The 26,559-nt window shown below is 42.9% G+C and overlaps 1 protein-coding gene across 1 annotated transcript in view; it reads left to right on the forward strand.

Annotated features, from left to right (window-relative positions):
- LOC136874144 (uncharacterized) overlaps positions 1 to 8,510 on the forward strand; it is a 45,452-nt gene extending 36,942 nt beyond the window's left edge. The window contains exon 4 of the mRNA XM_068227840.1: positions 8,332 to 8,510. Coding sequence (XP_068083941.1) covers positions 8,332 to 8,510 — 179 coding nt within the window. The remainder of the gene's footprint in view (positions 1 to 8,331) is intronic.
- The last annotated feature ends 18,049 nt before the right edge of the window (positions 8,511 to 26,559 follow it).

The following is a 26,559-nucleotide window of genomic DNA, read 5'->3' on the forward strand; positions in this document are numbered from 1 at the left end:
TTGATAATTTACAGAAAGGTGGTGACTTTTACTTCGATTTGCAAATGTAGATGTTCTATATTCGTAATAATAGTATTTTATAGCATTTTGAAGATAATACGTAGAATTTGAGTTAATTGTTTTCAATAGATTGGTGGACAGATAAATGATTTTACTTCAACTTGCAAGTTTAGGGACAATTGTCCCTCTCTTGCACTTAACCAGTGAATACGTAAGTAACATGAAAAACTAAAACAACTGTTATACTCCTTTCCTGGCTTACTTTACGTAAAATATCTAATATAAGGGACAATATATATCATAATAATAAATACAATATTAAAGTACTACCTACGAAGAAGTTACAGTAAACAATGAACACTTAGATAACCACACAAATATTTGCAATTTAATGTTGATTACATGAAATTTTTCATATTCAGTAAAGTTTTAGTACTACTAAAAGCGGTTCAGGATAAGGATTTCTTAAAATGGGAATAACATCTGAGTACTAATACTGCTCCACTACTTGTTTTTAATAACAATAACGATGAAGACAATATGATAATTATAATAATGAGCTCGTCCCATGGAGATATTTTGTGCATACTCGTTTAAAACTTCTATGGTTTATTACCCCTCTGACCTCATGCCGAGGGAGGTTCCATCCATGGATAGAAGCAACAGTGAAGGACTTGTAGATTCAGGATTTATGGTTAAGAATAGCGAACAGTACCGTAACCAGGGCACTGGTATTTTTCTCATGAAGTTTGGGAAGGCTGTGAAACGTCTTTTGATAATGTGAAAATAAAATCGCTTATAATACAACATAAATTAATAACTTATAATAATATTTTATATCTTTAAAATAAATGTCAGCTAAAGCATAGCATAGAAAAATGAATTTTACTGATCAAATGAAATGGCGTATGGCTTTTAGTGCGGGGATGTGTCTGAAGACTTCGGCTTGCCAGGTGCAGGTCTTTTGATTTGACGCTCGTAGGAGAACTGCGCGTCAAGATGAGGATGAAATTATGATTAAGACGACAGGGGAATTAACCAATTATGGTTAAAATTCCCGACCCTGTCAGGAATCGAACCCGGGACACCTATGACCAAAGGCCATTTAGCCATGGAGCCGGACAATTTTACTGATGCAAAAGCAGAATAATAAATAAGGAAAAATACAAAATAAACTTTAAAACAAGAGCCTCCGTGGCTCAGGCAGCAGTGCGTCGGTCTCTCACTTCTGGATTCTGCGTTTCAAATCCCGGTCACTCCATGTGAGATTTATGCTGGACAAAGCGGAGGCGGGACAGATTTTTTTCCGGGTACTCCGGGTTTCTCTGTCATCTATCATTCTTGCGACACTCTCTTATATCATTTCATGTCATATGTCAGTCATTAATAATAGCCTCAGAGTAATGCGACGCGATTCGGCAGCCGGCACGATTCCTACACTCGCCGTCAAATGGGGGCTTCATTTGTTCCATTACTGACCTGGTCAAATGACTGGAAACCGGCTGTAGATGTTAATTTTCAACTTTAAGTCACGTTCATGAATCAGTCACACTGTAGGAGTGAATTATAAGTCGTACATGAAGAATGTATTCTACAGTTCGTGTTCTATATACAGTTACTGCAGGCAGTAAATTGTTTTCATTCCTCCCCTGGAGGGGGAGGTGGGTCTCCTAGACGGTGACGTCGTCCCCCAGACCAGGAGAAGGAGATCTGAGGAGAAGGTAAGGGGGTTGGTGGCCGTGGCCTATACTAGAAAATGTCCCGACATTCGCCTTACTGCGAGAGAATGCAAAACCACGGAAAACCATTCTCAGGACAGCCGACTTTGGGGACCAGCCCGTCTTCGTCTCCCGAACGCAGAGGCGTAGAGCCACGGCAGAGCTGCGACCACCACTATCCTCTGCTCGGTTGGTCGGTCGGAGTGCAGAGCTGTCGGACCAGCCGAAGCCCACTTTGCAACCACCGACCCCTATATAAACACTTACAATCAAATGATATGTATAGCGTTTGTGGGATGAGTTACTAGCACCCTCCAGGATAGTGGTTTGCTACAGGACATACCCAAGGTGTTCCAACATCTCTGTTTATATTTGCGTGGAAAGAGACCCAAAGTTGCATTTCTATGCTTTGACTTCTTGCGCTACCTATGGTCTCTTTAACAAACTAAGTCACGCAACAGTTCGATTCTTCACCATTCGATGTCATAAATCTTTTTAAACTGGTAAGAAAATTAGTGAAAGCTATAATTGCGATTTTGCCGGGCTGAGTGGCTCAGACGGTTGAGGCGCTGGCCTTCTGACCCCAACTTGGCAGGTTCGATCCTGGCTTAGTCCGGTGGTATTTGAAGGTGCTCAAATACGTCAGCCTCGTGTCGGTAGATTTACTGGCACGTAAAAGAACTCCTGCGGGACTAAATTCCGGCACCTCGATCTCCGAAAACCGTAAAAGAGTAGTTAGTGGGGCGTAAAACAAATAATATTATTATTAATTGCGATTTTCTCAAAATACAGTTTTCTTAATACCTGTTAGTCAATAATTAATTAATCATGAACCTTTTTTTTTTTATTGCTCAGTACCTTATGGCAATTTTAGAATCACCCAAATCTCAACTATAAAAAATCCAAGTTTAGGTTCCTTTCCGCGCAGTGGGTGACATAAGTAACCGTCAGTCTCACATTTATATCACTTTTACTATAAATTTCGCATATTATTAACTAATAATTTTCCTTATTCAAAGCAAGTCTAGAAGTGATTTACGCTTCGTGAAAAATGAAAATACGAAAGTAAAAGTCATTATAAACATGTCAGTATTGCGAAAAATCAGCACCCCCCCCCCACCCTAGTGATACATAATTCGGGACGCCATATCACCAACCGAAGAAAAGAGGACACAGTCTACTGATGGAATCACTACACCTTAATCACTTTTATCGGATTCACTTTTTTCTATTTGTTTTGCGTCGCACCCATACAGATAGGTCTTACGGCGACGATGGGATAGGAAAGGCCTAGGAATGGGAAGGAAGCGGCCGTTGCTTTTATTAAGCATTTGCTTGGTGTGAAAATGGGAAACCACGGAAAACCATATTCAGGGCTGCCGACAGTGGGATTCGAACCCACTATCTCCCGGATGCAAGCTCACAGCTGCACACCCCTAACCTCACCGCCAACTCGCCCGGTGGATTCACTTTCAGCACAGACCAACGGCCTAGCACTTTTGTCATTAATGCCTTCTTTTCGTGTGCCAAGAATACTTTTCTGAAAATGAAATCATCTGTAAAATTATTCTTTCTCTAATAAATAGCGGTGTAACTGAATGTAACTGAAATGTTTGAAGTTATGCTGCAAACACACTACACCGTTCACTGTCTCAATTGTGAATCATTTTTTGCTCTTGGTCCACTGTGAATTAAGCAACGAAAATATTCACTCTGTGTTTGCATTATGACTTGGAATCATCATCATCATCATCATCATCTGTTTACCCTCCAGGTTCGGTTTTTCCCTCGGACTTTGCGAGGGATCCCACCTCTACCGCCTCATGGGCAGTGTCCTGGAGCTTCAGACTCTTGGTCGGGGGATACAACTGGGGAGTATGACCAGTACCTCGCCCAGGCGGCCTTACCTGCTATGCTGAACAGGGGCCTTGTGGAGGGATGGGAAGATTGGAACGGATAGGCAAGGAAGAGGGAAGGAAGCGGCCGTGGCCTTAAGTTAGGTACCATCCCGGCATTCGCCTGGAGGAGAAGTGGGAAACCACGGAAAACCACTTCCAGGATGGCTGAGGTGGGAATCGAACCCACCTCTACTCAGTTGACCACCCGAGGCTGAGTGGACCCCGTTCCAGCCCTCATACCACTTTTCAAATTTCGTGGCAGAGCCGGGAATCGAACCCGGGCCTCCGGGGGTGGCAGCTAATCACGCTAACCACTACACCACAGAGGCGGACTATGACTTGGAATACAAAAGGAAAATTCGTATTTACGGCAACATAATACTTAATAAACCTTTCAGAATTGAATTTATACACAATTTATGCATAGACGCAGCCTGCAAACAACGATGGACAAGAAAGAAAACGGAAGAAAACAATGAAAAAAAGGCTGCCTATTTAAATGTGGCGGTGAAAGTGATAACTTAACACCACATGAAGTTTCAATCATTTTTAAAACTTCCCAAAAAGAGGACATTTTCTTAAGTTATGAAAAAGTCCGGCCGGAGCTTTTCAAGCTGTTAAAAATAAGACATGTGCGGGATCAAAAGGACATATGGAAGGAATAATGTGGTGTGCGTTAACCTTGCGCTGTAGTTCTAATAGTCACTCCAGGAATAACCTGAGGTAATGTATAATTTCCAGCCATAGACACTAGTGGGAAAAGCTCAAGAAACGTAAAGTAAAAGGCACACGAACGTACCTATGATCGGGTTTGGCACAAATTTTAAGGAATTACTCGTACATCTATCTGGTCTGGATTTCTCCAGGCAGTTGATGACAATCAACTACTGTAATGCATGTGGACAAAATCATCATCATCATCATCATCATCATCATCATCATCATCATATGTTTACCCTCCAGGTTCGGCTTCTCCCTCGGACTCAGCGAGGGATCCCACCTCTACTGCCTCAAGGGCAGTGTCCTGGAGCTTCAGACACTTGGTCGGGGATACAACTGGGAAGAATGACCAGTACCTCGCCCAGGCGGACTCACCTGCTATGCTGAACAGGGCTCTTGTGGAGGAATGGGGTGACTGGAAGGGATAGGCAAGGAAGAGGGAAGGAAACGGCCGTGGCCTTAAGTTAAGTACCTTCCCGGCATTTGCCTGGAGGAGAAGTGGGAAACCACGGAAAACCACTTTCAGGATGGCTGAGGTGGGAATAGAACCCACCTCTAATCAGTTGACCTCCCGAGGCTGAGTGGACCCCATTCCAGCCCTCATACCACTTTTCAAATTTCGTGGCAGAGCCGGGAATCGAACCCGGGCCTTCAGGGGTGGCAGCTAATCACGCTAACCACTACACCACAGAGGCGGACTTGTGGACAAAATACTAATTTATTTCTTGGAAATGGAAATAGAACATTCTGAACAGATACTCCTCTATTACACTAACACACACTGGCACAGACACAAGTAAGTACCATACACTCGTAGTCATTCTTTTTCTGATCCTCTTTTACCCTCCAGCGCCAATATTTCTTTGTGCTGTTGTTGCTGCCGATTCTTTACGTCTTATTCATAGCCTCTGAAAACCAGAGGACCGGGCGAGTTGGCCGTGCGCGTAGAGGCGCGCGGCTGTGAGCTTGCATCCGGGAGATAGTAGGTTCGAATCCCACGGTCGGCAGCCCTGAAGATGGTTTACCGTGGTTTCCCATTTTCACACCAGGCAAATGCTGGGGCTGTACCTTAATTAAGGCCACGGCCGCTTCCTTCCAACTCCTAGGCCTTTCCCATCCCATCGTCGCCATAAAACCTATCTGTGTCGGTGCGACGTAAAGCCCCTAGCAAAAAAAACCAGAGGCCAAATTTAGACATTAAAAAAAACATTTTTGTGTTTAATGGGCTCTTAGATAACAAAAGGTGACAAGTCAGAAAAATAATATTTAGGTGGGGGGCAAATATTTGGCCATGGGGACCTTTGTGTATTTTGGGATGGGGTATTTTGATTTTACCTTTCATTTCTTTCTTGCTCAGTTTTATTTTAAGGGGGGAAATACGACATTTTGGAGAGGGGTTCTAGGATTATTTTTGGTTCTATCATATATGATACATCTGGGACTGCACCAAGTTTTGACATTTACTCCGAGTAGCCACCTACACCTTGCAATAGAAGACACAACAATTATAAACATAAAACGTAGAATGTATCATGTATGATACAAAAGGTCACGTCAAGTTATCAGAGAGAGAAAAATACAAAACACATGACGTATCACACAAATTAATTGTTAATAATAATAATAATAATAATAATAATAATAATAATAATAATAATAATAATAATAATAATGGCGCGTGGTTTCCGGTACCCTGTGCACGTCTTTCTAGTTGTTCCCGTTTAGCGACCTACGCGTCTGTGAGAATGGGGCTCCTACCTATGATGAATTCTAGTGCTGGAGAAAATACCAACACCCAGCACCGGAGCTATAGGAATTAACTAATGAAAGTTAAAATCCGCGATACGATCGGGAATCTAACCTAGGACCCTTTGGACGGAAGTCCAGCATGTTAACCATTCAGCTATGTAGCCGTACGTATCATATATGAGGATAAATGCCATGTTCTAATTGGTTGTGTGAAGTTATCTTACTGTTTATAAGTGCGCATAAAATAATAACCAACCCTAAAAACGTCATTACGAATCTAGAAGTCAGGACATACTATTTCAGAGATAAGGTAGACAGATTATTTTCTGCGCAATATCCTTCTAAAACGGGAGAAATATATTACAGTTAATTAATCAAGGAAATAAAAATGTTGTCAGGTATTTTAGAAAACAGTAAAAATTACTTGCCAAGATAAATATTGTGTAACATGCATATTCCTTTCTCATCCGACCCACATGATCGTGTGGGTTTTCCTAATATGGCACGATAACGAGTCGCTTTTGCTGCTTCAACCCGGACTGCATTGATTGTGGGGGGTCTCTCAGAGCGTGTTTGAATTGTATCTAGTTGCTGCACATAGCGAGCAGGTGCCAGATCGAGAATTTGTGGATGAGAGAGTGTGTGTTAAGTGCGATGTCTATCTGAGCCTCTGCAAGGAAAACCACTGTTCCAAAATGTTCTGCGCTCGTGTGTAATGTTGAGAAAAAACCTGCTAGAAAGAGATTAAATGGAACATTTGATGAAATATTTTTCACATAAGTTGTTCCAATTACGTTAAAAAGTGTCAACAGTATGATTTATGTCGTTGTTTAGCATTCCTTCCCCAAATAATTAATTACGAGCCGCATAAAACGTTTTACTGTTATCGTTATTTTGTGTCAAGTAATCGGCAGTTATGCTCACTAAACATAAACTAGCACAATTGAGCTGGTACCTTCCAGGTCACATATGGTGGAAATAATTATTTTAAAAGCATTTATTCTGAAATATCGCACTCTTTCCAAAAACATTTTTAGGGAAAAGTCAGATTAAATTTGGCAGCGCCCTCTTTTCTTTTTTTTTTATAGCATAACCTTTGTTGATGCTATTTGAGGGTCAAACCAACCTTCGAGCTGATCACCTAACAGAGACACACCGGGCGAGTTGGACGTGCAGTTAGGGGCGCGCCCGGAAGATAGTGGGTTCAAATCCCACTGTCGGCAGCTCTTCCTTTCCTCTCCCAGCCCTTTCCTATCCCATCGGTAAAGCAAGTTGTAAGAAAATAGAGAGAGACATGAATACTAACAAAATATGAAGTGTCTTATATATTCCAAGATTATTCGTGTTATATTGCGAGGTTAATACAGCCCAACTGGTAGACATGATCGTTAAAGTGTAAGGTCCGACATCGTGGTTAGCCGGTTCGATTCCTGTTGATGGAAAATAATCCACCATCAGAACGTTGGCTGGCACTAGATTCCTTGCGAAACGCTTTGGTTCAAATCCAAACCTCCATGTAGTGCCCATATGGAGTGCGAGCATATGACGCTGTCGAAGGTGATATGTTAAAACTTGAGCAAACCCCTTGGAGGTCATTCGATAGAGGTAAGCCATGTGACGACCCCAGGTTTCACCCTCCCCATACCCCATTATCAACATCATCACTCACCCACACGCACAGATCTTCCGTGGTCATCAACAAGAAAGTCTTTCACCAGAGCACACGAAGTTGACACACAGCAGCACTATTTTGCACCGAGCTCGATAGCTGCAGTCGCTTAATTGCGGCCAGTATCCAGTATTCGAGAGATAGTAGGTTCGAACCCCACTATCGGCAGCCCTGAAAATGGTTTTCCGTGGTATCCCATTTTCACACCAGGCAAATGCTGGGGCTGTACCTTAATTAAGGCGACGGCCGATTCCTTCCCACTCCTAGTCTTATCCTCTCCCATCGTCGCCATAAGACCTATTTGAGTCGGTGCGACGTAAAGCAACTAGCAAAAAAAAAAAAAAGCACCATTTTGCATGCTATACTGAATGTATAGAATTAAAAGGTGTTGTGCTGGTACCGCGGTGTTTGGAAATCACGGTTTTTAGCATTTCCTCTGATGGGCAGTTCTCCTGTTCATTAATAAGTGTCAATTCCACTGAACTACCATATACGAAAATCTGTTTGGCAGTGCCTCCGCATATGCAACATTAAGTTCTTTCAGCATTTAATGTGGTGTAACTTTTCTGTGTTGCAGAAGTATTATCTGAAGGCTTGAAGACGAATTGCGCCAAGTGTACAGATGCACAGAAAGAGAAAGCCTTGAAAATAGCTACCTATACCTACAAGAACCATCGCGATCTGTGGGACACTGTTGCTGCTAAATACGACCCAGAAGGAGTTTTCCTCGCCAACCATCCTGAAGTCGCTGCTTGAAGCCCGCTGTTGTACCATAAGAATTAAATGTAAAAATATTTCTCTATTCCCCCATTCAATCACACCCAAAGCCAAGTTCTTCGTTTATAATAAGTAGCTGTACATGTGTAATGAAATAAGATGATTGTACCTGTTACTGAATGATTAAATAAATAAATAAATAAATAAATAAATAAATAAATAAATAAATAAATAAAGGGAAAATTTCTATAACAGCCAGTTGTATTAAATGTTTGAGGATGGTGACAGTTGTTGTTGTTGTTTTGGTCATCAGTCTATGGGGTGATTTTATGCAGTCTCCATGCCACCCTATCCACTGTTAGCCTTTTTCTTTTCATTTCTAAACTTACTTCATCCTACATCTACTCTACTCTGCTTTCGTCTACCCCTCCTATTCTTACCCAATGAATGATCCTCAAAACTAACTGAAAGTGTCGTCGAATAATTCTTCTCTCACCTAATCTGTTCACTATCCAACCAGCCTCTGGGCTGATGACCTAACAGACAGACATATTCTCATCCATTCTACCAATATCACTTTCAGCATACTTTTCTGAAACCACATCTCTAAATCTATCCTCTTTCTTTCTACGCTTGCTGTTGTCCTATTTAATTTCCATTAAGTGCCATACTTCACATATGCCTTCAGAAACATTGCCAACTGTGTAGAATGCTCTCCTTCTGAGTTTAGTTTGGCACGTTCGATCTCGTCTCAGTACTGTGGCATTTGAAGGTGCTGAAATTCACCAGCGTCGTGTCGGCAGATTTATTGGCATATGAAAAACTGCATGACAAATTCGCGATCCCTCGACATCTCAAAAATGGTAAAAGTAGTCAGTGCAACATAAAACAAATAATATTGTATTCTCCTTCTGGGTTTCGTTTTGGCCATCTGAGGACCACGTTAGTTCGTATCAGCTTCGTTTATTCTGGTCCTTCTCCTTGTCCAATATTCTTTCATTCTCATACTTTGCTATCTCCTTCGTCGCTCTTCTGACCATGATGATATTTTTCTGGACCTAGTAATGTGAAAATCTGTGCAAGCCCGATTTTTTAAATTTAAAAATCACTTTGTATATCTTTGGTTCCTGTTATCTCATTTCTTCTAGATCCCTTTGTACTTCTTGGTTACAGCGTACTTTGGTTCTCTTGTTCACAAGAAAATGGATTATTTGCAGTGTTAACCTCCCCTGGTCCATTCTCAGGATGTGTCCGAAGAATACGCTTCTTCTTCTCCGTCTGATGTCCGAGACTTTCTCTATCTTAATACGTAGACTTTCACGACCACTAAATGACATTATGATAATTGTTTGGGGATATTAAGTCGTGTAATATTAAATACCAGCTGACGCGTTTCGATCCTGCGATTAGGATCGTCTTCAGAGCAGTAACAAAGCATAATGGCAACTGTCACTCCAAAGTAACCACACTCAAGATAGAGAGACCCTGTTAGAAATATAGTTCATTTCAGGGCCTCCAGAGTCACGGAGGAAGATGTTGACGAGTTAACTATGGAGGGTAGCGATGATCTACTCAGCATATAGCCGTCACCTTTCTTGAAATTATTCGGGCGTATAGCAATTTCTATCGCCTCACGAATAATTCTAGGAATAAAATGTTTCTCTTCTCTGGCTGGCAAAGCAGTCTGCTGTGGCAGAACATGCCATACATAATGACCATCAAATAATTTTTATGCAACTTCTGTCATTTGTAAAGACATGGAGTATCGAATGGACATTTTTCCGCCCTTCAAAAATCAGACTACCTCTGACGGGTATGAACCCGCTACCTTGAGATCCGGAGGCCGACACTCCACCACGGATCCATAGAGGCAGTTGTAGTTACAGTGCTCATTATTCATATATCTTTAATGTAGGACTACGCTACGTAGGATGTGTATTATATAGATTATATGATTTGTTTCCTACGTGTAATAACTTTTATTAATACTGTTACGGGGATACCGTGGTGGACAGAGGGGTAAGAAGGTGCGGGTATGAATGGGTGGATAGAGAAAAGATTAAATAGTAATTTCAGCATCATCATCATCTGTTTACCCTCCAGGTTCAGTTTTTCCCTGGACTCAGCGAGGGATCCCACCTCTACCGCCTCAAGGGCAGTGTCCTGGAGCTTCAGACTCTTGGTCGGGGGATACAACTGGGGAGAATGACCAGTACCTCGCCCAGGCGGCCTCACCTGCTATCCTGAACAGGGGCCTTGTGGAGGGATGGGAAGATTGGAAGGGATAGGCAAGGAAGAGGGAAGGAAGAGGCCGTGGCCTTAAGTTAGGTACCATCCCGGCATTCGCCCGGAGTAGAAGTGGGAAACCACGGAAAACCACTTTCAGGATGTCTGAGGTGGGAATAGAACCCACCTCTACTCAGTTGACCTCCCGAGGCTGAGTGGACCCCGTTCCAGCCCTCGTACCACTTTTCAAATTTCGTGGCAGAGCCGGGAATCGAACCCGGACCTCCGGGGGTGGCAGCTAATCACACTAACCACTACACCACAGAGGCGCACTTACCAGTAATTTAAAACTTTAAAATTTGCGATTATATTTCTTTCTTAGATTTTTTGTTTCTTTTCAAGTTTTAAACATGGTTAGACAATAACCAAAAATCAGGTACCAAAATGTAACTCGAGAGCGTGAGTAACAATATTAGAAAAGTCTAGGATAGTCAATGACAACAATCTTACAGACTGAGCTTAAAGCTCCCAATTTGCAAATGTAACAAGAGCAATCACTGCTCCATTCAATAACTCCTCTAGGACAATGTTCTCCAAACTTTACAAGTTCAGGCCTCTAAAGGCACAATCTACATTTCATCAAAACCAAACAGTATTCACTGTCTTATCTGATCAACAGTCCGATTTATCATAAAAGGAAATGAATTATAGAAGTTGACTTTAACAGGGTCCGCCTCTGTGGTGTAGTGGTTAGCGTGATTAGCTGCCACCCCCGGAGGCCCGCGTTCGATTCCCGGCTCTGCCACGAAATTTGAAAAGTGGTGCGAGGGCTGGAACGGGGTCCACTCAGCCTCGGAAGGTCGACTGAGTAGAGGTGGGTTCGATTCCCCCCCTCAGCCATCCTGGAAGTGGTTTTGCGTGGTTTCCCACTTCTCCTCCAGGTGAATGCCGGGATGGTACCTAACTTAAGGCCACGGCCGCTTCCTTCCCTCTTCCTTGTCTATCCCTTCCAATATCCCCATCATCCGCAAGGCCCCTGATCAGCATAGCAGGTGAGGCCGCCTAGGCGAGGTACTGGTCATCCTCCCCAGTTGTATCCCCGGCACAGAGTCTGAAGCTCCAGGACACTGCCCTTGAGGCGGTAGAGGTGGGATCCCTCGCTGAGTTCGAGGGAAAAGCCAACCCTGGAGGGTAAGCAGATTAAGAAGAAGAAGAACAAGAACAAGTACCAATTCTACGTAGCCTTATTTAAAAACAAGGTTAAAGTTAAAAGCAAAGCAAAGTCACCTCCGTACAGGCCATGAAGGCCCTTGGAGGAGTGGAAGCTAAAGGCTTCCACCATTGTTAACCTCGGCACATGATGGGGTAGACTGGTTATCTCTACGCCCGGCCGCCTTTGCCCCCAGGAATTAACCTGGTACTCATTTTTCGTGTAGGCTGAGTGAACCTCAGGGCCATATGCACCTCCAGAAGTGGAAAGCTCGTTTCTTAAATTTTACGACTTCCTGACGGGGATTCGAACCCACGTCCTTCCGGGCGGACCGAGCACGCCTTTACCGCTTCGTCCAGGCAACCCCTAAGGTTAAAGTTACTGGCCGAAAATCAAAATGTTAGGAGGCGAACTCTTGCACTCCTTGAAATTCACATGAAAAAATACTTAAAACACTATGCGGGCTTATGACCCTAAGATACAGAGGCTGAGCCTATACTACGGAGGTGACTAGATGGAGATAAGGTTTAAATTACCAAGAAAAGATAAATTTCAAGTTTACGAAATCATCGTCACCTCAAGACCAAGATGAAAGGAAATAAAAGAGGGTTAACACTCTATATTCCTTAAGTTAAATTAAGATCCTAAACGAGATGTAGAATTGATTTGGCCGGATTACATGAAGAAAGAAATTTGATATCTTCCGCTCGAGCTAACTTTTTGAGACTATTTCATGATTACAAAATGCCTGCCATTACCTTTAGCTGGTGGAGCTTCCGGAGATGGAAGGAGCAAGCCCTCTCCTGCCTCCTGTACTAACACACTCCACTTCAGGACTGGAGCGATCAAAGACAACATGGCCCGAACGGTCCCAGCTTTTAAGCGGAGAGGAAGGTTCCAAATTTATCGGGCCGAAGCCCTGTGACACCTCCAATTTCCATAGGACAATCAAATAAATGTCAAAATGTTCTCATTGATGAATTAAATAAATATACAAAATTCCCTATTGGTTACAGTATTAAGTTGCGGGAAGAGACAGAAGTGTTGATAACTTTAGAACACCAAAAGCAATTTACAAACAATTCAGATTTATCAACTAATGACTACCAAATTTCTCTTTAAATTTAATTGTCCATCCCCTCATCAGAGGGAGCACCTAGGTTGACAGTAGAGACCTCTGTCGAAAAACGCTCGAACTTCTTCTAACACATAGTTTGAAGTACAAGTTACAGGTGGCATTCTGAAAGGCGCTTAATTTAAATACACGGAGTGGGTGTACCTCCGGTACAAATACTATTACTGTTATTATTGTTAATATTGTTTTCATATTATTGTCATCAGTAATTATTGTTAACAGTGTCCTAGGTTAAGACATGTTAAGTGTAAGAAAGGGAGTACATCCTTAACTTTGGCAGAATAAATAAAACATATTTTTAAAAATTAACCCACTATCTCCCGGATGCAAGCTCATAACTGCGGGCCCATAACCACACGCCCAACTCACCCGGTTAACAAATTCACTGTGGTCCGCCTTTGGTGTAGTGGTTAGCTGCCATCCCCAAAGGCACTGGCTCTATTCCTGGCTCTGCCACGAAATTTGAAAAGTGGTACGAGGACTAGAACAGGGTCCACTCAGCCTAGAGAGGTCAACTGAGTAGAGGGTTTGAATTCCCCCTCAACTATCCTCGAAATGGTTTTCCGTGGTTTTCCACTTATTGTCCAGGCAAATGCCGGGATGGTTCCCCACATAAGTCCACGGCCGCTTCCTTCCCTCTTCCTTGCCTATTCCTTTCAAGCTTCCCATCCTCCCCTCCCCCACCCCACAAGCAGCGATGGGTCGAACCATTTCATTCCTATGAACTACTTCACTCATTCTCACTCCTTATTGTGAATCGTTCAAATGAAGTAGATCGTTCATAAAGCACCTAATGAATCCTGACTAAGCTGCTCGCTATGACTTTCAACAGTGACTTCGTTCCAGTGTCTCACTCACTCACTCACTCACTCACTCACTCACTCACTCAATAAAGCTACATAATAGTCAATCATATTACGAACAGACGGCAAAACTATGTAATTTTGGACACCCAGCATCTAAATGATAGCAATAAGGAAAATAAAACAGAGAAGCCTATCTCATATGAAGGTGCGTTTTCCAACGTGCGACTGTAGCCGCCACGGCGGCCAGAGCCGCAACGACTGGGGTCGCCATATACGTTGGCGACAGTAGCCGCAAGCGACGGGCACGTGGGGTGTTTTCTTAGACACGACTCCAGACGCCAGTCGTTCAGCTCAGTCCGTCAGAAATGGACGAGAGCACGGGCGATTTCGTTAGTGGCAAGACTTTCCTTGACATTTTAATGGAAGAAGATGACGAAATATTATTAATGTGGTATCTCTGCACGAAAAGAAGGAAAGTTAACAGTATATTTGCATCGCACTATGAAGAAGAATGCCATAACATTTTAATTAACAGGCATCTTTTAAGTGATGGACAAAGTTCAGGGAGTATTTCAGACTGAGTTAGTCAGTTTAGTATATTCGTAACGGTTATATTATGCGTCTGGAACTGGCAAATTGTATTAGTGACACATGAGTAATTAATCACATCGATCATTTCTTTTCACCCACTTTAAATTGTATTGACTTATTTTCTCTTTTTCAATAATTATTCACGATACAAATACTGTCAGCTTGCATTCGGGAGATAGTCGGTTCGAACTCCACTGTCGTCAGCCATGAAGATGGTTTTCCATGCTTTCCCATTTTCAAACCAGGCAAATGCCGGGGCTGTACCTTGATTAAGTCCCAGGTCGCTCCCTTCCCATTCCGAGACCTTTCCTATCCCATCGTTGCCCTAAGACCTACCTGTATCGGTGTGACGTAAAGCAAATTGTAATAGAAAAAGAAGAGGTGAAAATCTAAGCAGAAAGATGCAAGAGTTCATAGAATGTGAAGTATAAAATATAACATATTCAATTAGGAAAGGGGGACATTCAGGATTGTGCAAATTACAGAGGAATAAAACTCATGTCGCACACGATGAAAATCTGGGAAAAAGTCATTGAAAGTAGGCTTAGGCAGGAGAGAATAATAGGAGAAGAACAATTTGGATTTATGCCAGGGAAAGGAACCATAGATGCCATTTTTTCTCTAAGACGGCTCATGGAAAGACACAGAGAAAAGAGGAATTATATATGGTGTTTATTGATTTAGAGAAGGCTTATGATCGTGTGCCCCGCCAAGAAGTATGGAGATGCATGAGATCCAAGGAAGTACCAGAGAAGTATGTGCGCATCATTCAGGACATGTATCATGGGGCAAATACGCAAGTTAGAAGCAGTATAGGGCTAACGGAAATCATTCCAGTTGAAGTTGGTCTCCATCAAGGATCTGCGCTGAGTCCTTATATCTTTAATCTGATAATGGATGTCCTCTCTGAAAGTCTTAGAGATCCAGCTCCTTGGTGCATGCTATTTGCAGATGACATCGTACTATGCAGCACTAATAGAGAACAACTTGAACTTGAACTAGAACACTGGAGAAAAGCACTGGAGGATAGAGATCTTAAAATCAGCCGGAATAAGACAGAATACTTGTGCCTCGGTGGAAAGGGAAATTATAGTGTGAAAATGGATGGAAATCAACTCCACGCAAGTAATTGTTTCAAGTACCTTGGATCAACTGTATCTGATGATGGCAATCTAGATCTGGAAATTACACACCGAATTCAGGATGCCTGGTTAAATTGGAAAAGGCTGTCTGGTGTACTTTGCGACAGGAGACTAAATGTCCAAGTGAAAGGGAGAGTCTACAAAAGTGCGGTGAGACCTGCCATGATATACGGTGCAGAAACTTGGCCAATAGTACAATCGCAAAATAAGCGGTTGGATGTAGCCGAAATGAAGATGCTACGATGGATGTGTGGTGTTACTAGGAAAGACCATATCAAGAACAGCTTCATACGAGACAGTGTTAAGGTTACTCAAGCATCACAGAAAGTTCAAGAAAGGCGGTTGCTCTGGTATGGTCACATTAAGCGCAGGGATGAGAACTATGTAGCAAGAAGAGTGCTTGACTTGGTGGTGAAGGGCAGGAGGGAGAGAGGCAGACCTAGAAGAAGATGGATGGACTGTGTGCGAGAAGACTTCGCAGAAAAGCAGTTAACTGAAAACACCATTTGGGACCGACAAAAATGGAAAAGACTTGTAAAAAACGTCGACCCCGCATGAGCGGGAAAAGACGAAGACGAAGAAGAAGGAGAAGAAGAAGAAGATTCAATTAGTGATTATTTTTATCGTTGAATACAATCTTTCAGAAAATACGTCTGAAGTTTATTATTGATTATTATTTATTATTTATTATTTCCATTTATTTATTTTTATGTTAGAAGCATGCACAATCACGACAATTGTAGTACTGCAGTAACAGAGGCTACTACTAGGCGATTTGAATGCGATTTGTCTTCGGTTCTTTATGAGCGCTAGGAACTTTTTCCAACTCATAAGATAAAAATTTATGTTTCAGACTTTGAATTGATGAATTATCTTGTTTTAAGTTGTAAATTGACAGCATTCCCGTTTCAAATTTCATGTTACACTGTGGTTCTAGATACATGTTTTTTTTTTGTTTTTTAGTTTTTGAAGTTTTCAGTGCAATCCAATGTAGGATAGGTCAGGTTCAAACAGTCCTTGATAATGGCAGGTCGCACGTATCGTTCCTTCCTGAGAATCGGATGCAAGCATTGTTTCCGAAAGGGCTCTCACTTACGGAACTGTTGGTGTGAATGGCCTACATTCGCTACCTTCGATATTTCCATTGGAACAATGGAACGCAGCGATTATCAGGCAATGCAGTATTTCTCTTTTTTTAACATATTAACACGTGGACTCAGCAGCGGTAATTTCAAACGCATATATTTTCTTGGTTTACATCTGATCCCAACGGAATGGACGGCATTCTTCACAGCACTAGTGTCACTATTTTATAAAGTAAAAACTTTCCCGATTCAGTACTTTTAGATGTGACATCATTACAAATTGATACAAAGAACAGACCGAAGTTTTAAAGCGCTAGCAGGTCCAGAGTAGAAACACTGAGAAACGGATGAAGACTTAAAATATCGCAGAAAACTCCTTCATAGGAAATAAAATGAAAATTCACACCCTGTTTCCAGTCATTTGACCTGGTCAGGAGTGGAATGAGTGAAGTCCCTTTCTAGAATTGTGCCGGCTGCCGAAGCCTGTCGTGCTTCTCTGGGGTAGTGATTAATGAAATGAAATTATACTGGCAAGTATTTTTGTAATAAAAGATGACATGGCAACCCGGATTACCCGGAGAAAAACCTGTCCTGACTTCGCTTTGTCCAGCACAAATCTCACATGGAGTGATCGGGATTTGAACCACGAACCCAGCGATGTGTGGCTCGCTAGCGCGCTGCCGCCTGAGCCATGGAGGCCACTTCTTTCACAGGAAAAACAAAAGTATTTATTTTATATTTAAGTTAAATAGCTCACATCTCCATCTGTCAGCGGAAAATGTCCTACAACGAAACAAATGAACAAGAAGCACATACAGACTACTACAGTTACGTATGCTGGGTTGCCTATGACCAGGCGTAATAAATACGATTCTTTCGTTCGTTCTTTATTTATTTATTTATTTATTTATTTATTTATTTATTTATTTATTTATTTATTTATTTATTTATTTATTTATTTATTTATTTATTTATTTATTTATTTATTTATTTATTTATTTATTTATTTATTTATTGCTGTAACCTATAGCATATCTGTACCAATAGGTAGATTTATTTCACTTTATTAGTTAAATTATTTTAATAAGACTTTCAGTAAACTTATAAAATTACTGAGCTAGCCATGTTCGTGAAAACTTGCATACAAACGACTTACAGCACTACGTAACAGACAGGCGAATATGTTCATTTGTCATTATTTTGGACTAGAATGGAGACACTGACTGAGCCTGCATGCCATAACCATGAAAAATTAGAGGAGTACTCGTTGCTAACAGTCGAATTTAAAAATATATTTAAACATTTCGTGAATTCTAACGAAGTCAGTTTTCGTTCGTTCGTTCGTTCGTAAGCTGTTTACCCTTCAGGTTCGGTTTTTCCCTCGGACTCAGCGAGGAATCCCACCTCTACCGCCTCAAGGGCAGTGTCCTGGAGCTTCAGACTCTGGGTCTGGGATACAACTGGTGAGGATGACCAGTACCTCGCCCAGGCGGCCTCACCTGCTATGCTGAACAGGGGCCTTTGTGGGGAAATGGGGAGTTTGTAAGGGATAGGCAAGGAAGAGGGAAAGAAGCGGCCGTGGCCTTAAGTTAGGTACCATCCCGGCATTTGCCTGGAGGAGAAGTGGAAAACCACGGAAAACCACTTCCAGGATGGCTGAGGAGAGAATCGAACTCCCCTCTACTCAGTTGACCTCCCGATGCTGAGTGTACCCCGTCCCAGCCCTCGTACCACTTATCAAATTTCGTGGCAGAGCCGGGAATCTAACCCGGGCCTCTGGGGGTGGCAGCTAAACACGCTATCCACTACATCACAGAGGCGGACCACGAAGTCAGTTTTATGAATCGTTTTATACTACTGTAGATCATATTTCTACTTACAAACAGATGCCCTTGGCACCACAATAAATTAAAACCTCCGTTATTCTCCCGTGGCCAAGGTTCCCATTAAAAGCTAATACTCTGCACGTAACCTACAGGTTTAGTTGTCGGAAATATCAGATATATTGTGATATTCTGACATCGAAATGGGACGGGATCTTGGTAGTTATTTTCAGTCTCGAGGAGATATCTCAAAAGTTTGACCCTTTCTAGAATATAGGGGCACCAATAGATTTGCATAACAACACTTCAGAATCAAAACCTAGTTTACTAATTTTACGAGAGGAGCAAAAAGTGGGAACTGTTTTCCTATAGATTTCCAAGTCTGTCTCAACAGGTTCCGTAAGCGAGCGAGAGGCATTTCTAGGTTATTATTATTATTATTATTATTATTATTATTATTATTATTATTATTATTGGATTTACGTCGCACCGACACAGATACGTCTTATGGCGACGGTGGGATAGGAAAGGCCCAGTAGTTGGAAGGAAGCGACCTTGGCCTTAATAAAGGTACAGCCCCAGCGTTTGCCTGGTGTGAAAAAAGGAAACCGCGGAAAACCATCTTCAGGGCTTCCGACAGTGGGATTTGAACCTACTATCTCCCGGATGCGTGCTGACAGCCGCGCGCCCCTAACCGCACGGCCAACTCGCCCGATCGCAGCGAAACTATTAGCGCAGTTGATTACAAGTACGTCTCCTGAGTCATTTGCCACGGTGTTTAATATCGTCTCATAAAAATGTATGAAGAAATTCGCATATGCAGACTAAATGGTTCCATAAAAAGGGCGCTAGAGAAACATCAGACATCTCAGTGTCGATAGCAAGTTGTCCATTAAGAATTGGTGGTGGTGGTTATTGTTTTAAGAAGTTCAACTAGAAAAACATCTTCTATTAACACTAACCAGGGGGAGAATGAAAGGAAGTCCGAAACTTCGGAAAATGAGGATGTGGACCAAGAAAAGACAAACTCTCTAGCCTGCGGAGACCATGATGATGATGATGATGATGCTTGTTGTTTAAAGGGGCCTAATATCGAGGTCATCGGACCCTGCGGAGACCTTATACCTTTGAGGTTAGAAAAGAGCAGGAGTTTACCAAGGCAAGCAGGATATGATATTTGAAACTGAGGAGCCTGAAAATGCCAGGAAACAGCTAAGGCCCCCATGGTCACCAATCCATGCTCCCAAATTAAGAGCACTTTAGACCCCTTCTAGTTGTCTTTCACCACTGGCAAGGGATACGTTGATAATATTATATCGCCCCCACCAACAGGCAGATGTCTGTTATGTCTTAACCCAGGAGGCTGGTTGCATCCTCACATAACACAACGAACTATAATATTTTTCTTCTTCTTAATCTGTTCACCCTCCATGGTTGGCTTTTCCCTCGGACTCAGCGAGGGATCCCACCTCTACTGCCTTAAGGGCAGTGTCCTAGAGCGTGAGACATTGGGTCGGGGATACAACTGGGGAGAATGACCAGTAACTCTCCCAGGCGGCCTCACCTGCTATGGTGAACAGGGGCCTTGTCGGGGGATGGGAAGCTTGTAAGGGATACACAAGGAAGAGGGAAGGAAGCGGCCGTGGCCTTAAGTTAGGTACCATCCCGGCATTTGCCTGGAGGAGAAGTGGGAAACCACGGAAAACCACTTCCAGGATGGCTGAGGTGGGAATCGAACCCACCTCTACTCAGTTGACCTCCCGAGGCTGATTGAACCACGTTCCAGCCCTCATACTACTTTTCAAATGTTGTGGCAGAGCCGGGAATCGAACCCGGGCCTCTGGGGGTGGCAGCTAATCACACTAACCACTACACCACAGAGGCGGACATAATATTTTTTAAATTTTTTTTTACTTTTTAGGCGAACTGGCAAAACTAACGGCGATGGCTTACTGAGATGCAAGGTATGATGAGGAATAAGATAGTTTTCCATTGCTTTCCTCACTAACTTATTATTATTATTATTATTATTATTATTATTATTATTATTATTATTATTATTATTATTGTATTCCTCAGCCTGTAGCCGTCCATACGTGGACGTAGGCCACTTCCGCCTCTTTCCGCATGGCTATGCTGGCAGTTCTTCGCAGACAGTGTCTCCCCGCAACACTCCTGATGTCATCTCGCTGTCTAAGCTGCGGTCAGGCGACACTCCACCTGGACCTGGTGGTTCTTGGTTGCCATTGGAAGACTTTCTTCGTTCACCGCTCGTTGCTATGCCTCGTGATGTGCTCCGCCCAGCGTCACTCGCAGCGCCCGACATACAATATGTGACCCCTAATGCACCTCCTCATCTCCGCACTCTGTCGTCCCTGACACTGATCCCGAGCCATGGCATGTTGACAAGTTCTTAGACGCCTGGCACTGCTCTCTGTGAGTGTTGCTGTCTCAGGACCATACAAGGTGACCGCCAACACACATCACTCGTATGTTTTCCTTTTAACGTTGATCAGGATCGGGGGGTTCCTGACAATGAACAGAAGTTTTTTTAACTATGAGTCATGTTAAATTAGTGACTTTACGCATATTAACTACTTCTATGCTTTTGGAGACACCAGGGTGCTACAATTTCGCAACCATCGAATTCTTTTATGTACCGATAAATCCACCCAATGACACATTTATTCATCTTCAAAAACCATCGAAATTATTATTATTATTATTATTATTATTATTGCAAGTTGCTTTACGTCGCACCGACACAGGTAGGTATTATGGCGACGATGGGGCAGGAAAGGAAGAAGTCGTGGCAATAATTAAGCTACAGCTCCAGCATTTGCTTGGTGTGAAAATGGGAAACCATGGAAAACCATCTTCAGGGCTGCCAACAGTGGGGTTCGAACTCACTATCTTCCGAATACTGGATACTGACCTCACTTAAGCGACTGCAGCTATCGAGCTCGGTCGAACTTAGCCGTGTTCGAAACCATCAACTTAAACTCATACCAAACACGATGTTCACTGGCATCTTGGAAGGGAGGGTGAGATCAGTGGCTTAGAGTAAGTTGGATGAAAATCAGTGTCGTTTCAAACCACACAGGGGCTGTCAGGATCAGATGTTTCAGTACAAGCCAGGTAATTAAAAATGCAATGACTGAAATATCCATTTATGATTGTTTATATTTAGATTGATACTTTCACGGCCTGTAATTGTAGATATGATAAGGAGCTTTTCGGCTTTTGCCGTGTCAAGAAATTGAAGGTGAAATTCTTTACGTTTTGGGTCGGCGGTTGTGGAGTAGGCTTCGTCCTGCGGGGTGGCCACGCCTGGTCTGTGGTTCGACGGCTCTGCACTCCGACGGACCAACCGAGCATAAGACGGGAGGCCGCGGCTCTAAGACTCTGTATTTGGGAGACGGACAGGAGCCGTTCCTCACCTTCGGCTGCCCTGAGAATGGTTTTAAGCGGTTTTCCGTTCTCCTATACTAAGGTGAATGACGGGACAGTTTCTAGTATTGGCCACGGCCGCCAACCCTCTCTCTTTCTCCCAACATCTCTCTGGCCTGAGAGACGGCGTTTCCGTCTAGGATGCCCGCCGTCCCCTTCAGGAACAGAATGAAAACGTGTCAGTAGTAGTTTACGTTTCGCAGAGAACTTTACTCCTCATCTTCAGAAGAAAATCTCGTCTTTTCACGAGCAAGACTTCTCCAATAATGAAGGTTTGAATTTAAGAATGCTTTACAATAAGTGGTACTCTCGTTCGTCACTAATCTTCCGCTAATCTTCCGAGTCATTCATTTCATTTCCGTGTCCGGTCAATATTTCTAAAATACCGCAGCTGCGATGGCTTTGTTGTTTCCTCCATTTAAGATATTTCCTGTTCTGTTGTATATGCGTGCAAAGTACACACGAAGATCAACAGACGAATCATGGATTAATGTACTAGAAGAAATAAATAAATAAAATAAGAAAGTTCAACGAAAGACTGAGAGACTTATTATGGCATTAATAGTAGATTATTAAAACCAATCAAAGGCACCTATGTTGAAAATTGGGCTGAAGTGAGAATTGGTGATAAAATGAGTTCTTGGTTCAGGGTACTTACAGGGGTTAGATAAAGCTGTAATCTTTCTCCTTTGTTATTTATAGTTTACATGGATCATCTACTGAAAGGTATTAAGTCGAAAGGACGGATTTAGTTAGGTGGAAATGTAGTAAGCAGTTTGGCTATGCCGACGACTTAGTCTTAAGGGAGGCTGGGACTGAGGACTGAGTTTTGGGTGAAAAAAGTAAAAATGATCCATTTTTCAATTTGTGCATATTATTGTAAGCCGGACTCCTGCGGATCATTTGGCGGTGGTATTTTTCGGTTTCCGCCATTTTTTAAGTACTAGCGTGACATTTAAATGTCCGGTTGAGTCCCCATCCACTAGCTTTTACTTATGGAAATGTGTTTTCTTTCATATATACATTTTCAGGTATTTAAAATGTTCCAGCTGAACCAGTTTTGTTTCAAATTCCATGAGAATTTCATGGGTGGTTAACACCTGTATTGTCTTGATATTAACAGAAGGAATTTTTTATGATGTTGATACTTTAAAAGATAGTAGCCTTCAAAGGGGTATTTTGTTTAGCATAATTTGAGAAAAACATAAACACATAAAACACATTTTTTCCTCACATTCATGTACTACATATGCAGACTTTCTCCTTGTTACAATTATTTCCATACCTTCAAGTGCCTGTACACCAGTTTTTAATGTGATATTTGAAGTAACTGTTCAGCTGGAGCATTTTTATGCTTATCGATTTTTAAAATTTTGAAATTTTAAGTGTTAATTTCTCAGAAACTTCTATTGCTATCTTCTTGAAAATTGGTATATGGCCTTCTTTCATCATTAGGAGACGACAAATCAAATTTTATTCGATTTTATCAATAATTACTATTTTCTATAAATTCAGTCCTAACTTCCCTTAATGGCAGATTGTGCCGAAAGCCTGCAGTCTAATATCTCAGAACTTGAAAATAGATGCAATAAGTATGATATGAAAATTAGCCTTTCTAAGACTAAATTAGTGTCAGTAGGCAAGAAATCTAAGAGAATTGAATGTCAGGCTGGGAATATATATATATATTTTTTTGCTATTTGCTTTACGTCGCACCGACACAAATATGTCTTATGGCGACGATGGGATAGGAAAGGTCTAGGAATTGGAAGGAAGCGGCTGTGGCCTTAATTAAGGTACAGCCCCGGCATTTGCCTGGTGTGAAAATGGGAAACCACGGAAAACCATCTTCATTGCTGCCGACAGTGGGACTCAAACCCACTATCTCCCGATTACTGGATACTGGCCGCACTTAAGCGACTGCAGCTATCGAGCTCGGTGGGCTGGGAATAGAAAGCTGGAACATGTAAATAATGTCAAGTAATTAGGGTGTCTATTCTCCCAGGATGGTAGTATATTAAGTGGGATTGAATGAAAGTGAAGCAAAACTAAAGCAGTGGGTTCACAGTCGCGATCAACAGTGTTCTGTAACAAGGAAGTCAGCTCCCGGAAGAAACTATCTTTATATCTGTCTGCTTTCAGACCAACTTCGCTTTACGGGAGTGAAAGCTTAATGGACCCGCGAACATCGACAATGGACTATGGAACAGTGGCGGCATGTGTTATGGTCCGACGAATCGTGGTTTCAGTTGTATCGAGCTGAGATTGTGGTGCTGCGTGTCAACAAGGTTATGTCCGGGCGGGAGGTAGGTCAGTTCTGGTCTGGAAGACGTTCTCATGGTGACAATGATGCCCCATTTACCGGCTGCAGGGAGCGCTGACAGGTGCACCTTATGTGGACATTCTTTCAGACTCTAGCCCTAGAGTACCCTCATGGAGATACCCTGTTTCAACAGGACAATGCGCCATGTCACCGGTCTGTGGTGGCACGCAAGTGATTGGAAGAGCACTGCTGTGAATTTACGACCATGGATTGGCCCTCCAGATCCCCCGATCTTAATCCAATCGAGTATTCATGGGGGTGCTGTAGATGGTGGTGTACGCTCCATGAACCCCGCACCAACAATGCAAGACCAATTGTGGGTAGCAGTGCAAGATGTGTGGGACCAGATCCCTCCAGAACGATTCCAACACCATGTTGAGTAGATGCCTTGCCGTACTGCTGCCATTTCGAGGGCTCGCGGAGGAACAACTCGTTATTCACATCACGTTCAATGTCTTCCCATGACTTTTGGCCACTCAGTTTACAGTACTGTATTAACATATTTGTGCATTTATTTATAATATGCCATTAATAGCAGAAAGAATCCGTAACAACGCAAATATGCGAGAAAGGGCATTACACCTTAAAATATGAAATCATCATCATCATCATCTGTTTACCCTCCAGGTTCGGTTTTTCCCTCGGACTTAGCGAGGGATCCCACCTCTACCGCCTCAAGGGCAGTGTCCTGGAGCTTCAGACTCTTGGTCGGGGGATACAACTGGGGAGTATGACCAGTACCTCGCCCAGGCGGCCTCACCTGCTATCCTGAACAGGGGCCTTGTGCAGGGATGGGAAGATTGGAAGGGATAGGCAAGGAAGAGGGAAGGAAGCGGCCGTGGCCTTAAGTTAGGAACCATCCCGGCATTCGCCTGGAGGAGAAGTGGGAAACCACGGAAAACCACTTCCAGGATGGCTGAGGTGGGAATCGAACCCACCTCTACTCAGTTGACCTCCCGAGGCTGAGTGGACCCCGTTCCAGCCCTCGTACCACTTTTCAAATTTCGTGGCAGAGCCGGAAATCGAACCCGGGCCTCCGGGGGTGGCAGCTAATCACGCTAACCACTACACCACAGAGGCGGCAAAATATGAAATGACAGCTAAAATAGACAAAAAAGGCAAAATAAAAATTTTCCCGATGATTACCAAATATGCCGGAAGATGTTTATCTGTATTTAACTTTTCCATACATCAACCCATTAAAAAAAAAGGTATTATGCCTAACTTCCGGGCTCTAGTATGATAACTGAATAACATTTAAACCCCGATGTTGTCCTGATTAGTCATAGTTAACACAGATACGAGAGAATAACATATTATTTCAACTGATTCCGTAGTGTCGGCCAGTGACACCAGATACACAAATGTGTGATTCTAATCGTCATGTTAAAAATGTGAATGCTAACCATGCTAACACACCTGACACAACTCTGTTTTCCTACACGATTTTTGACCAACGATTACCGCCATTTAACGTTAAATTTCGGGGGTGGGGTATGTCGAGAGAGAGAGAAATGTACAAGAAGAATGGCCACATTAGGTACAGAGAGACATGCTCAGCTTTGAAAGATGAGCGTTATTATCTGTGGACTTTTATTTTGTTGTGGCTAAAATTTGCTTTACGGCACACCGACAAAGATAGGTTTAGTGACGACGATGGAGTGGGAAACGACTAGGAGAGAGATGGAAGTGACCGTAGAACAAGCGCAGCATTTGACTAGTGTGAAAATGGGGCACCACGGAAAGCATCTTCAGGACTGCCGACAATGGGATTCAAACCCACTACCTCCAGAAAGCAAGCTCTTAGCTGCGTGACTCCCACCGCACGGTCAACTCGCTCGGTGAGCCAGGATCGAACCCTCTAACTTGAGCTGCTCGGCTCCATGGCTAAATAGTTAGCGTGCTTGCCTTTGTTCAAAGGGGCCCGGGTTCGATTCCCGCTGGGTCGGGAATTTTAACCACCATTGGTTAATTTTCTTGGCACGGGGGCTCGGTGTACGTGTTGTCTTCATCATCATTTCATCCTCATCACGACGCGCAGGTGGCCTACAGGAGTCAAATCAAAAGACCTGCACCTGGCGAGCCGAACCCGTCCTGGGATCTCCCGGCACTAAAAGCCATACGCCATTTCATTTCATTGTTTGAACTACTTTCCCCAACGCCGTCTGGAGATCTAGTTATTATTACATTATGGACATTTAACCGCCTCTGTGGTGTAGTGGTTAGCGTGATTAGCTGCCACCCCCGGAGGTTCGGGTTCGATTCCCGGCTCTGCCACGAAATTTGAAAAAAGTGGT

This window comes from Anabrus simplex, chromosome 5, assembly GCF_040414725.1.
Source record: "Anabrus simplex isolate iqAnaSimp1 chromosome 5, ASM4041472v1, whole genome shotgun sequence".
Lineage (NCBI taxonomy): Eukaryota > Metazoa > Arthropoda > Insecta > Orthoptera > Tettigoniidae > Anabrus > Anabrus simplex.